The 12,224-nt window shown below is 45.3% G+C and overlaps 1 protein-coding gene across 3 annotated transcripts in view; it reads right to left on the bottom strand.

Moving 5' to 3' along the window:
• Positions 1-552: 552 nt before the first annotated feature.
• ARL1 (ADP ribosylation factor like GTPase 1) overlaps positions 553-12,224 on the bottom strand; it is a 33,288-nt gene continuing 21,616 nt past the window's right edge. For all 3 annotated transcript variants that reach the window (XM_033951941.1, XM_033951942.1, XM_033951940.1), the window contains exons 5-6: positions 2,415-2,593; positions 553-858 (exon numbers count right to left, since the gene is read on the bottom strand). In XM_033951941.1, the coding sequence (XP_033807832.1) occupies positions 828-858; positions 2,415-2,593 (210 nt within the window). In that variant the 3' untranslated portion in view covers positions 553-827. The remainder of the gene's footprint in view (positions 859-2,414; positions 2,594-12,224) is intronic.

The following is a 12,224-nucleotide window of genomic DNA, read 5'->3' as shown; positions in this document are numbered from 1 at the left end:
AATCACCTCACTCGTCATTCCAATTTCCAGATCATTTATAAATAAGTTACAGACCCCATGCGGCACTCCACTGTTTACTCTCCTCCATTGAGAAAAATGATCGTTTAATCCTACCCTCTGTTTTCTATCCACAACTGAACTTTGCCACCTATCCCATGACTCTTTAATTTTCTCAGGAGCCTCTCATGAGGAACTTTATCAAAAGCTTTCTGAAAATCTAGATACACTATATCAACCGGCTCACTTTTATCCACATATTTATTCACACCTTCAAAGAAGTCAAGCAAATTTGTGAGGAAAGATCTCCCTTGGCTGAACCTATGCTGACTCTGTCTCATTAAATCATGTTTGTCTACGTGTTACACAATTTTATTTTTTATAATCATTTCTACCATTTTGCCCGGCCCCAAAGTGAGTTCTGTAATTTCCCAGATGTCCCCTGGAGCCCTTTTAAAAAAATTGGCCACCCTCCAATCTTCAGTTATATAAAGATATTATTAATATATAATTGCACAGTCATAATGGAGACAAAATATTCTATCCAAGCTGATGCATTCTTTAAAAGATTTTAATTTTCAATGCAAAAATGAAAATACATATAAATACAAATGAAAATGGGTACAGAACCAAGGGAGAACAAAGAGCAACAATGGAATATTTTAATCTATCATATACAGGCCAAGTGTACAGTCAGTTGGTGCATTTGCTAGGAATATCCCTTTTTAAACCAGACTGCTGCAGTTTCTTCATATCTGTCTCTCTTCCAATACAGTATGCAGAGTAGTTTTGTGATTTCAGTGAAGGGATGTAGTGTTCGTGCTTCATCTTTACTGCCTGCTTTTCAATGATTCTACCAACCTGTGAAACAGATGTGGAACTTAGCAAGTAAAATGAATGTGACTTTTGGGCAGTCTGGATAGACTACACAGACCAGCATTTACTACGTATGTTAAAATTATAGGACAAGAAGTGTTTGGTTTAACCTACATATCTAAAAGGAGAATGGGTAAAAACAATCATTCATTATAAGACATGTGCTAAAAAAGAAATAAATTATAAGGGAGAGGGGCAGGGGTACTGGAGTAAGTATGGGAGTTGTAAGAACCAAAATAGAAGACAGCATCAATACTTACCAGCAATGGGGGAGGATAACACTAAAATTACAAACATACATGAGACAAAGCTAGAATTGAAATTCTGTAAATGTAAGGGAAGGAAACCTAGTATTGTTTTAAGTATGGAAATTTATAGGCTCATCTATTCAGGAGAGAATGCAACTCTACATAGCAATGGACAGAAAAGTTAACAGGCACAGAATCCTGAAAAGAACAAAAACCCTCCCGGAGACTTATCCCCAGTCCTACCAGACCAGCTGTGACTACACAGTCTGCATATCTACCATCTGTTGGAAATTGAGAAATACTGGCTGGCTAGGAACTGCACAAGTCGCAGAGTCAGGTGTTCTCAGTCTCCATCTGCTGGTAGGCATGCATAACCCAAGAATGTCAAATGGTTTGTAGGGCCTGAAGGAAAGAAAATTAGCAGGTAAGTTAATTTTTCCTTCATGGCATATTTTGGTAAAAAAAAATAAAAACAGGCTAACTTGCCCATCCACTCTTCCTATTCATGCTGCCAAGGATCTATATCCCAGATAGTGGTCCTATTATGCCATAGTCAACTATGCACTAAAGTGGCCAAAATAAAAGCATTTAATTCAGATTAAGAAGATCAGATACATTTTGGTGCCAATTCCAAAATTTCCAACAGGATTTTTTTTTCTATGTTGCCAAGCCATCACTGGTTGTTAAGGGTTTCAGCACATTTACACAAGAGTGGAGGAGTATCCCGAGAACCTGGGGAACTGCGCTCAATTCCCTCTGCAGCTCCATGTGACTAGGTAAGTCACATAACCCTCCATTATCCCTGCTACAAAATAATCACCTATATATAATATGCAAATCACTTTAGGACTTGATATAGTCTGTTGCATTTACAATCTCTTTCCTTTCCCAATGAATATTTATCCTACACTGCTGCTAATAACATTCAGAAATTTGGTTAAGAACATAAGAATAGCATTACTGGGACAGACCAATGGTCCATCAAGGCCAGTAGCCCGTTCTCACTCTGGCCAATCCAGGTCACTAGTACCTGGCCAAAACCCAAGGAGCAGCAACATTCCATGCTATTGATGCAGGGCAAGCAGTGGCTCCCCCCATGTCTCAATACCAGACTAGGGACTTTTCCTCTAGGAAATTGTCCACACCTTTCTTAAAACCAGCTACGCTATCCACTCTTACCACAACATCTAACAACACACTGCTTTCCTGTTTATAAGATATTATGATGGTTAAGGATGCTCTTTGATTATGAAAAATACTTTCAGCAATTAATTCTGTTTTGTAAATACTTGCCATTCCATTGCATCATCAAGCCCAGTGCCTTTGGTTGCAGATGTTTTGAATATCTGCCATTTCCTGTCCTTCAAGCATGGCAGGCCCAGTGAATTGGCTACTTCTGTGGGAGTCATGGCTTGTTCCATATCCTGTTTGTTAGCAAAGACTACTAGAATAGCCTTCTTCAGTTCTTCCTCCTGCAGAACAAATTTCACCATGAGCAGATTATAGGTAAAGAGATTAAATATTTCTTATTGAACAATGCAAAATTATGTATACCTCTGCAGTAATTCCACAGCTATAAACACCAGGCACTAACTAACATACAAAGAACAATTTAAATAGATAATGTTTATTTTCATGAGTAAAAAATGCAGTTCTTCCCACAGGACTAGCTTTAACCCATCACATATAGCGCTAGATTTGAGTTTTGAGCAGATGCTGGCGAGAGATATGTAAAAGAGTTATTGAAAGTCCATTTGCTTGCACAATTTTGACTTAGTGCCTCAAGTTTCATTTCCTGACATTAATAAAAGGGAAAGATTAAAAAGAAAACATCTACAATAAAAATTTGGGCTGATTGAAAAATTTGGAAAATTTTCAGGATATAAGATAAATTGGAATAAATCAGAAATACTCCCATTAAATGTACATTGTACAAAAGGTTTATTTGATACATTCTCTTTTGTTTGGAAGGAGGAAGCTATTAAATATCTTGGAATTTGGATTTCAAAAAATTTAGATGACACAATAAAAATTAATGAAAAATGTTTATTACAAAAAGTGACAGAGATGTGTGAACAATGGAACCCTTTGCATTTATCTTGGTGGGGAAGAGTACAAACGGTTAAAATGATGATCTTACCTGTAGTTTGTTACCAAATGGGAATGATACCAGTTTTCTTTCAAGATTCTTTTTATACAAAGTTAAATAAGGTATTGACAAAATTTATTTGGCTTGGGAAAAATCCTAGAATTGCTTTAGTGACATTACAAAGACCAATTGCGGAGGGAGGGGTAAATTTTCCCAATTTCTATAGGTATCATCAAGCCTATATTTTACGTCAAGGTATGTATTGGATCCTCCCAGAGCCCACTGACAATATTCCAGACTGGTTTTGGCTAGAATGGAGACTCATGTTTCCTTTACGTCTTAGTAATGTTGTTAGTATCATAATGCCAAGGCTATACAAAGAACATAAAATTTTTATGGATACATGGAAGACTTTAAGATATGTAAGTAACCTAACTCCTATTCCAATTAGCAAATCAACAACTCAAACAATTTGGCTTAACCCCAAGATCAAAATCGGCGGCTTCAAAATAATCTGGAAAGATTGGATGTTAGCAGGTATTCGTATTTTAGACGATATAATAAAAAATGGTAAGTTGCTGGAGTTTTCACAATTGCAACATAAATTTGATCTTAATAAAACACAATATTTTAGATGGTTGCAATTGAAGCAATCCATTCAGGTAGGGTTCCCTGAATGGAAAAATCTTACTAATTATCATAGTTTGGAATTCTTATGTTTCCAGATAAATTCAACAGGTCATGAAGCTGCACAGTGGTATAAATTAATATCTGGATATATAAATAAAAAACCAAAAAATGGTCTTAGAGACATTTGGAGCATTGAGATAAAACATCAAATTAATGCATCTCAATGGCCACAACTTTGGTCTTGGAGGTTAAAATGTACGGTGTCAGCATCTATGAAACAAACTTGGTTTTTTCTTTTGCATAGAGCTTTATGGACCCCTACACGTTTACATAGAATTGATAGCTCAAAATCTAATAGATGCTGGCACTGTCATGTTGAAATTGGGACATTAGACCATCTTTTATTCTTTTGTCCATACATCTTAACATTCTGGAAATCAATTTGGCCCCAAATAAATAGGATGTTAGAAAATCCGGTAGCCTTGACATATGATACTGTATTATTTGGAACAACAATGAGAGCAAGAAGTCAAATTTCATCAAGTAATAACAAACTTCTATTTATTTTAACTGGAATAGCAATACAACAAATCACTTTCAATTGGAAAAGACATGATAGGTTGAATTACACCTTCTGGTGGAATTCTGTTTGCCATATATACAAAATGGAGCTCACTATAGCAACACAAAAAGGTTATATTAATAAATTTCAAAAAATCTGGAGACCATTAACAGAATTTTGTAAAGAATAATAATTTTCCCATGTTTAGAATTTGATTAGAAGGGAAAGGGGGGGGGAACATATTTCTGAATAATACACAATATATTAATACTTGAATGTATAATATGAAATATGGAAAGAATTTGAATTTGCATTTAAAATTTATTCATATATATTTGATTAGAAGGGAGGGGGGGAGGGGAGGGGATAATATTTTATTAACTAAGAAGTATATAAATTTAGATTTCTGAAATATTAATATGAATATTATATTAATTTTTCTAAATGAAATGTTAAATTAAATATTAATATATGAGCTTATCAAGTATGTATATTTAAAATTATTATTAAATTTATGTCATTCACTTGATGTAACATATGAAAATAAATAAAGATTTACAAAAAAAAAAAAAAAATTTGGGCACAAAGTGCTATAGAACACAAGTAACAGGCAATTTGCATATATTTTAATGCAGAGTTTGGTTTTGTACCTTCTTGAAAGTGAAGAAATGGCTGAATTAAAAATATTTAGATCACTCACTAGAAAATAAATATTCTACCCCCAAAGGATATGGAAAAAAACAGTAGCTATTTTTTACATGAATTAATTGGCAATATGAGGTAAATTGTTTTCCTCAGCACTTATTGTATTTTTTGCTCCATAAGATGCACTTTTTCCCCAAAAAAAGTGGGTGGAAAAGTCTTATGGAGCAAATACAATTTAAACACCTCTCCCCACCCCCAGTATCTTTTTTTAAAATGCTGGTGGTCCAGCACGGTCTCGCCAGCAGCTTTCTGCGCTCCTGCTGGACAGCTGCCTCCCTTCTTGCTGCTGCAGAGCGGTGCATAAGGCAGGAGCAGGAGCTTTTCACTTCCTGCCTGGTCCCATGCCGTTCTGTGAATGGCTGCCATCAGTTCCCGTGATTTACGAGAACTGATGGCAGCCATTCACGAAGCAGTGCAGGACCACACAGGAAGTGAAAAGCTAACGCTCCTACCTTTTGCGCCAATCTGTAGCAGCAAGAAAGGAGACAGACGTCCAGCAGGACCGCGGAAAATTCCTGGAGAGACCGCAATGGACCACCGGCATTTAAAAAAGGGGCGGGGGATTGCGGGCTGCCTACCACCAGATGTACCTACGTGTAGAGGAGGAAAAACCAAGAAAAAAAAAATTCTGTCTTATGGTTAGGTGAGTCTTATAGATCGAAAAATACAGCATATTATGACAGGCATACTTTGAGTAGGGTTAACAGATTTCATCAGAAAAAAAGGGACACTTGTCCCTGCCCAGTTTCACCCCTCCTCTCAACCACTATGCTACACAAATCTATCAATGAAGCCGTCTCCTCCTATACCACCATTCTCTCCTCTGCTCTAGATGCCCTCACTCCCCTTGGACAAACTGCCAGGTTTTGGAAATAATGTGTAAGGCACACCAAAGCGCAGCCCTGGCTGACTTCTAAAATCCACTACTTAGGTTCCTGTGCCAGGTCTGCTGAATGGCTCAAATCCTGCATTCATGCTGACTTCATACATTTCTAAACTACACTTCTCTCTCTGTATTCGCGGTTTCGATTATTTGCGGGTTTTTGCTTGCTTGCTTGCTGGCTCCCCCCCCCCCCCAAAAAAAAAATTACGTCAGCTTGCATAGAGAAATCGCAGATTCCCGGCACTTTCTTCACCGTGTGTTGCCTCTCCTTCAGGAACAGGCCAAGTCCCCCACCATGTTATTCACAGTTCCACCATATTCACGATGGTTTTTAATAGAAAACAGCGAATAACATATGAAAAAGTTATTCGCGGGTCTGTTAATCCTTCATCGCAGCGAATACAGAGAGAGAAGTGTAAACTAAACTTTAAGTTTATATACCACATCCTCTCTCTATAGAACTCGACCTGGTTAACAGGAACTTTAAAATAAGGAAAAAAACATAATAAAAATTAGCGATTATAAAGAGAACAGCGAGATTTACTTTTTTGAGAATAGCCAAGTTTTCAAATTCCTCCAGTCTACTCATTCACTTGCCAAACATGACTACTACATCCATTTGACTCTCTCACCTCCAACCCCTGCATCACTCTAGGACAGGGGTGTCAAAGTCCCTCCTTACATTACATTACGGATTTCTATTCCGCCTATACCCTGCAGTTCAAGGCGGATTACAAAAGAGTTGACTGGACATTTCCAGTGAAGATTTTTTTATTATTATTATTTTTTTTTTATAAGGGGGGTAGCTGGATAGATTCTAGGGGACCTTACGGGTTGGATAGTAAACTGACTGTGCCGAACTGAGTGAATTAGCAAATGGAATACAGTTAGAGTAGGCAAGATTACAATCTATTTTAGGGGTCTGTTGACTTGAAATGTGTTTGGGGGGGAATTATCTGGCATACAATGAAAGCAGTGCATGCAAATAGATCTCATGCATATTCATTGGGGAAATCCTGAAAACCCGACTGGATTGTGGCCCTCGAGGAGGGACTTTGACACCCCTGCTCTATGCCAAGGTTCATAAGATGGACCTTGAGCTCTCAACAAAGCCGCCTCTACCACCTTTTCTTCCTTTCCTGAAGAGAAAGCTGAACATTTTCTTTCCTCCTCCAGAAACTCACTACCTGTTCCTCTGATCTGATTCTCACCCATCTATTCTGTACTTTCCTACTGTCATTCCTTCTATCACTTTCCACTGCAACTATCCCAGATGTCTTCAAACATGCTGTAATTACTCCACTCCTCAAAAATCCTTCACTGGCCGTTACCTGTCCTTCCAACTATTGTCCAAATCTCCCTCCTCCCCTTCTTATCCAAGCTACTTGAACATGCTGTTCACTGCTGTTGCCTTGACTTTCCATCATCCCTAGCTATTCTTGATTCATTCCAATCAGGCTTTCAGCCCCTGCACTTACAAGTTCATTCATTCTGCAGCTCCTCAATCTCTCTCCTCTCTTATCTCTCCCTATACTCCTCCCCGGGAATGCCATTCATTGGGCAAGTCTCAAAGTAAATGTTTAAACAATTGGGGGTCACCATCTGGGTGGGCTCTGCATAAGTACATCACTATTCTGCACTTTTTTTTTAGGCCACATGAAAGATTGACAAGCGCTGTACTAAGGCCTTTGTCCTAACGAAAGCACTGGTGAATTTAAATCTCTAGGGCATGCAACACAAATGCACAAAATGTATACTGTATTTTTCGCTCCATAAGACGCACTTCTTTAGCACTCTCCAGACCAGTAGAGGTTAACTTTACGAATGGGTATATATCTAATCATGACCAGCAGGTGGAGACTGAAAACAAAACTTTGGGACAGTATATACTATCCTCCCTTCTCTATTTCCCTCAGTCTTCTTTCAGTCTCCAGCAGGTGTTGAGTGATCTGTACCCATCTCTCTTGGTAGGGCTGTTGGAATTTGTTTAGGGGTTTATTGTCCCTGTTTTTGGCCGGACGGAGCTTGGTCGGGCCCTGTTTGGGGGTTCGTCCGACCTCGGGGGTGTCAAACCCGGCGGGTCACGAGCGGGGTCCCTCCCCCCACTTCCTCCACCTCCCCACATTTTTTTAGAGGAGCCTCAGCAGTAAGCCTTGCCCCCTAAGTCAAGCAAGGCATATTGCTTCGAGAGCCTGTGGAGTCTGTTCTGTAAAAAAAAAAAAAATAAATAAATAAAAAATCCTGAGGTAGTGCTGGTCTGAAGGGTTGTTTCCCTTTAAGAAAACTGTATTTTACTGTATTTTTTCATGTAACCAGCACTTTTTTATAGCTAGGTCGCGTCTGGAGCAATTGTGCCCTTCTCCGGGGGAGTAGGCCACAATTTTAGTCCAGCCGCGAGGCACTCGCGGCCGGCCTGAACTCGGCGGTTTGGGTCGGTGAGGTGGTGGAGCTCCGTCGGCAGCGGCTGCAGGCGCCCAGAGCTCCCCGCCGATGGTGCCTCGCGAGTCGGCTTGGAGCAGTGGGGAAGCCCGGTCTTCCACAACCGCCCACGGAGGGATTCCCCGAAGGATTCCCTCTCAGCTGATTTTTTGACAGCTGATGCCGACTTGCCTGTCTTAGCGGCTGAGACTGTTCAGTCTTCTCAGCCGCTACAGGCAATGGAGGGAGCATTTTTGGCGGGAACTTCGCCATTTTCTCTGTCTGGCCCCTCCATTTTGTCTGCAACCTCAGGTGACCTTCCCCCTGTATGGCGAACACAGGGGCAGGTTTCAGCATGGACCCCTGCTGGGGCAGGGAGTCCCTGGGGACCCCCAGGGGTTTTTTGCCCCCAAATTATTTTCTTTCTTTGTGCGGACTTTTGGGGGTCCCACGTGCGCCTGGGGGGTTTCGGGGGGGGTTTCCCTCCGCGCCCCCTATGGCTTTGCCTCCCTCTTTTCGTTTGGCGTCCCCTCTTCCTCCTCCCTCATCCAAGCGCCCGCGGGGGGGCTTGGATTGCGAATTGGTGGGCGGAGGAGCGTGTTGGCCTGGTTGAGGACCTGGCTGCTTTGGCGGGCTTCCAGGATCCTCTAGAGGGGACGCCTGTTGGCAGCGGGGCGGCGGGTTTCCCGTCTTCCAGAGCAGATGCGTCCGTGGTGCGCTTTTTTATTCAGAGGGATGAGCTTTTAGACCTGTGTAGCAGGTCTCCTTGGTGCTGCATTTTTGCAGTGGCGCCGCCGGAGACCCCGCGTATGGGGGCCCCTCTGCTTCAGGGGGTCTGTCCTGGTTCCCGCTCTTTTCCTGTGCGTCAGGATTTGCGGGATTTTGTGTTGGCGCAGTGGCCTATGGGCGCAGTTTCGTTTGGTGTGCGCCTTGGCTCTTGGGTATCCCGTCCCGGAGGGAGGTAGGGCTACCTTAATTTCGCCAATGGGGAACGCGGTGGTCTCGGCACTTCCTAAGCGGCATACCGTGCCTGTTATGGACGGTTCTGCTCTTAGGGTCTCGGAGGCGCGTGCGTTAGAGACTCTTCTTAAGTATGATTTTGATGTCTCTGCCTTTGGGGTCCAGGCGGCTGTTTGTGGGGAGCTAGTCGCTCGCGCCGTGTTTCGGTGGGCTGAGCGTGTCCTGGATCGGGAGTCTGATGACTGGTCTCTAGTGGATCAGGAGGTAGCGAAGATTGCGATGGCTGCCTCGTTCCTCTCAGATGCTCTTTATGACTTGGTGCGGATTTCGGCTAAGTCTATGGCATGGCCGCGCGGCGTATTTTGTGGCTGCGCGCTTGGGCGGCGGATTCTGCGTCCAAAGCTAAGTTTACTAAAGTTCCCTTTAGGGGGTCTTTTTGTTTGGAGAGGAATTAGATGAGTTGATTCAGACTCTGACGGACTCGAAGGTGCCCCGTCTGCCTGAGGACCGTGCCCGCCCTGCGTCTAGGTGTGGGGCTGCCCGGGGGCGTTTGCGGGAATTTCGCAAGTATCGCCCGGGGCGTGGGGCTGCTTCTTTCCCGGCTCAGGGTTTTTCCCGGGGTCGGTTCTTCCAGCGCATGCAGCCCTTTCGGGGGGCCCGTCGGGGGGCAGGGAATCCCTCCGCCGGTTCCCCCGCTTCCCGTCCTGCGCAATGACTCCTTGCCGGCGCCCCCTTTGGTTCCGGTGGGGGCCCGGCTGCGCAAATTTTTCCCCAAATGGGCCGAGATCGCGTCCGATCAGTGGGTCCTTGAGGTGGTGCGGGACGGTTACGCTCTGGAGTTTACCCGCTCTCTGCCGGACCTTTTCCTCGCTTCTCCATGTCAGACTCCATGGAAGATGCAGGCTTTTCGTCAGACCCTTCAGCGTTTGCTAGATCTCGAGGCAGTGGTGCCGGTGTCCCCTACGGAGTGGGGCACTGGCAGGTACTCCATTTACTTTGTGGTGGCCATAAAGGAGGGGACCTTTCGGCCCATCCTGGATTTGAAAGGGGTCAACAGAGCTCTCAAGATTCCGTCTTTCCGCATGGAAACGCTGCGGTCGGTCATTCTGGCGGTTCAGCCGGGGGAGTTTCTTACGTCTCTCGATCTGACGGAGGCCTACTTGCAGGTTCCAATTCGGGCCTCTCATCAGCACTTCCTTCGCTTTGCGATCTTGGGGCGGCACTTTCAGTTCTGTGCGCTTCCCTTTGGTCTGGCCACGGCTCCTCGGACGTTCACCACGGTAATGGTGGTCGTCGCGGCAGCCTTGCGGTCGGTGGGCATCCTGGTTCACCCCTACCTGGACGACTGGTTGATTTGGGCAAAGTCGTTGCAGGAGAGCTCCCGGGTTACGGCTCGGGTGGTGGAGTTTCTCCGGTCGCTGGGCTGGGTGGTCAACCTTTCCAAGAGTCGGTTGGTCCCGGCTCAGCGTCTGGAGTGCCTTGGGGTTATGTTCGACATCTCCTTGGGGAAGGTCTTCCTTCCAGAGGCCCGGGTGAGCAAATTGCAATCTCAGATTCGCCTGCTTTTGGCGTCCCGGGGTCCTCGGGCGCGAGATTTCCTCCAAGTCCTGGGGTCAATGGCGGCGTCCCTGGACGTGGTGAGGTGGGCGCGGGCCCACATGCGTCCTCTTCAGTATGCTCTGCTCCGGAGGTGGTCTCCCCGGAGGCAAGATTTGGATGTTCCGGTTCCCCTGCGAGGCTTGGCGCGCTGCAGTCTGCGCTGGTGGCTCCGGACCCCTCACCTGGTTCAGGGGGTGGGTCTGGATCTCCCGCAGTGGACGGTGCTCCTTACGGATGCGAGTCTCCTCGGTTGGGGGGCTCAGTTTATGGGCCACTCAGCTCGGGGCACCTGGTCCGCGGAGGAGGCCTCCTGGTCGATCAACGAGTTGGAGACCAGAGCGGTCAGGCTGGCGCTGTTAGCTTTCCACTCCCTTTTGCTGGGCAAGTCGGTCAGAGTCCTGTCGGACAATGCCACGGCGGTGGCTTATGTCAATCGTCAGGGGGGCACCAAGAGCACTCCTGTGGCGCAGGAGGCGGCTCGGCTCATGGTTTGGGCGGAGTCCCATCTTCTGGACCTCTCGGCTTCTCATATAGCCAGGGTAGAAAATGTTCAGGCAGACTTCCTCAGTCGTCACTTCCTGGATCCAGGAGAGTGGTTTCTCGGCGCCGGAGCGTTTCGGTTGATAGTGCAAGATTGGGGGCAGCCCCTGATGGACCTGATGGCCACGAGTGGCAACGCCAAAGTGCCCCGCTTCTTCAGTCGTCGCAGGGAAGGGCTGGCCGAGGGTCTGGATACTCTGGTCCAGCCGTGGCCAACGGAGGGGCTGTTGTATGTGTTCCCTCCTTGGCCGCTGGTGGGCAGAGTGCTTCTTCGCATTGTTCACCATCCGGGTTTGGTGGTGCTGGTGGCTCCGGATTGGCCTCGACGTCCGTGGTATGCGGATCTGGTGAGGCACCTGGTGGCGGTTCCTCTTCCTCTGCCTCTCTCGGACGACCTTCTGATGCAGGGTCCCATTCCCTTGTTCGACCCGTCTCTCTTCTGTCTTACGGCGTGGCTCTTGAAAGGGGTCGCCTTAGCAAGAAGGGATATTCAGACAAGGTGATCGCTACACTGTTGGGGTCCCGGAGGCTTTCTACCTCTCGGGCTTATGTGCGGGTTTGGCGTCTCTTTGAGGAATGGTGTCGGGCGCGGGAAGTGACCTCTTTTCGCGCTTCTCTGCCTAACATTCTAGAGTTCTTGCAGGATGGCCTGGATAGAGGCCTGGCTTGGTCTTCTCTCCGGGTTCATCTTGCGGCCCTGTCGACCTTTCGAGGGTT

Source organism: Geotrypetes seraphini, chromosome 7, assembly GCF_902459505.1.
Source record: "Geotrypetes seraphini chromosome 7, aGeoSer1.1, whole genome shotgun sequence".
Lineage (NCBI taxonomy): Eukaryota > Metazoa > Chordata > Amphibia > Gymnophiona > Dermophiidae > Geotrypetes > Geotrypetes seraphini.
Note: the sequence above shows the minus strand (reverse complement) of the source record. Positions and strands in the feature narration are given on the sequence as shown.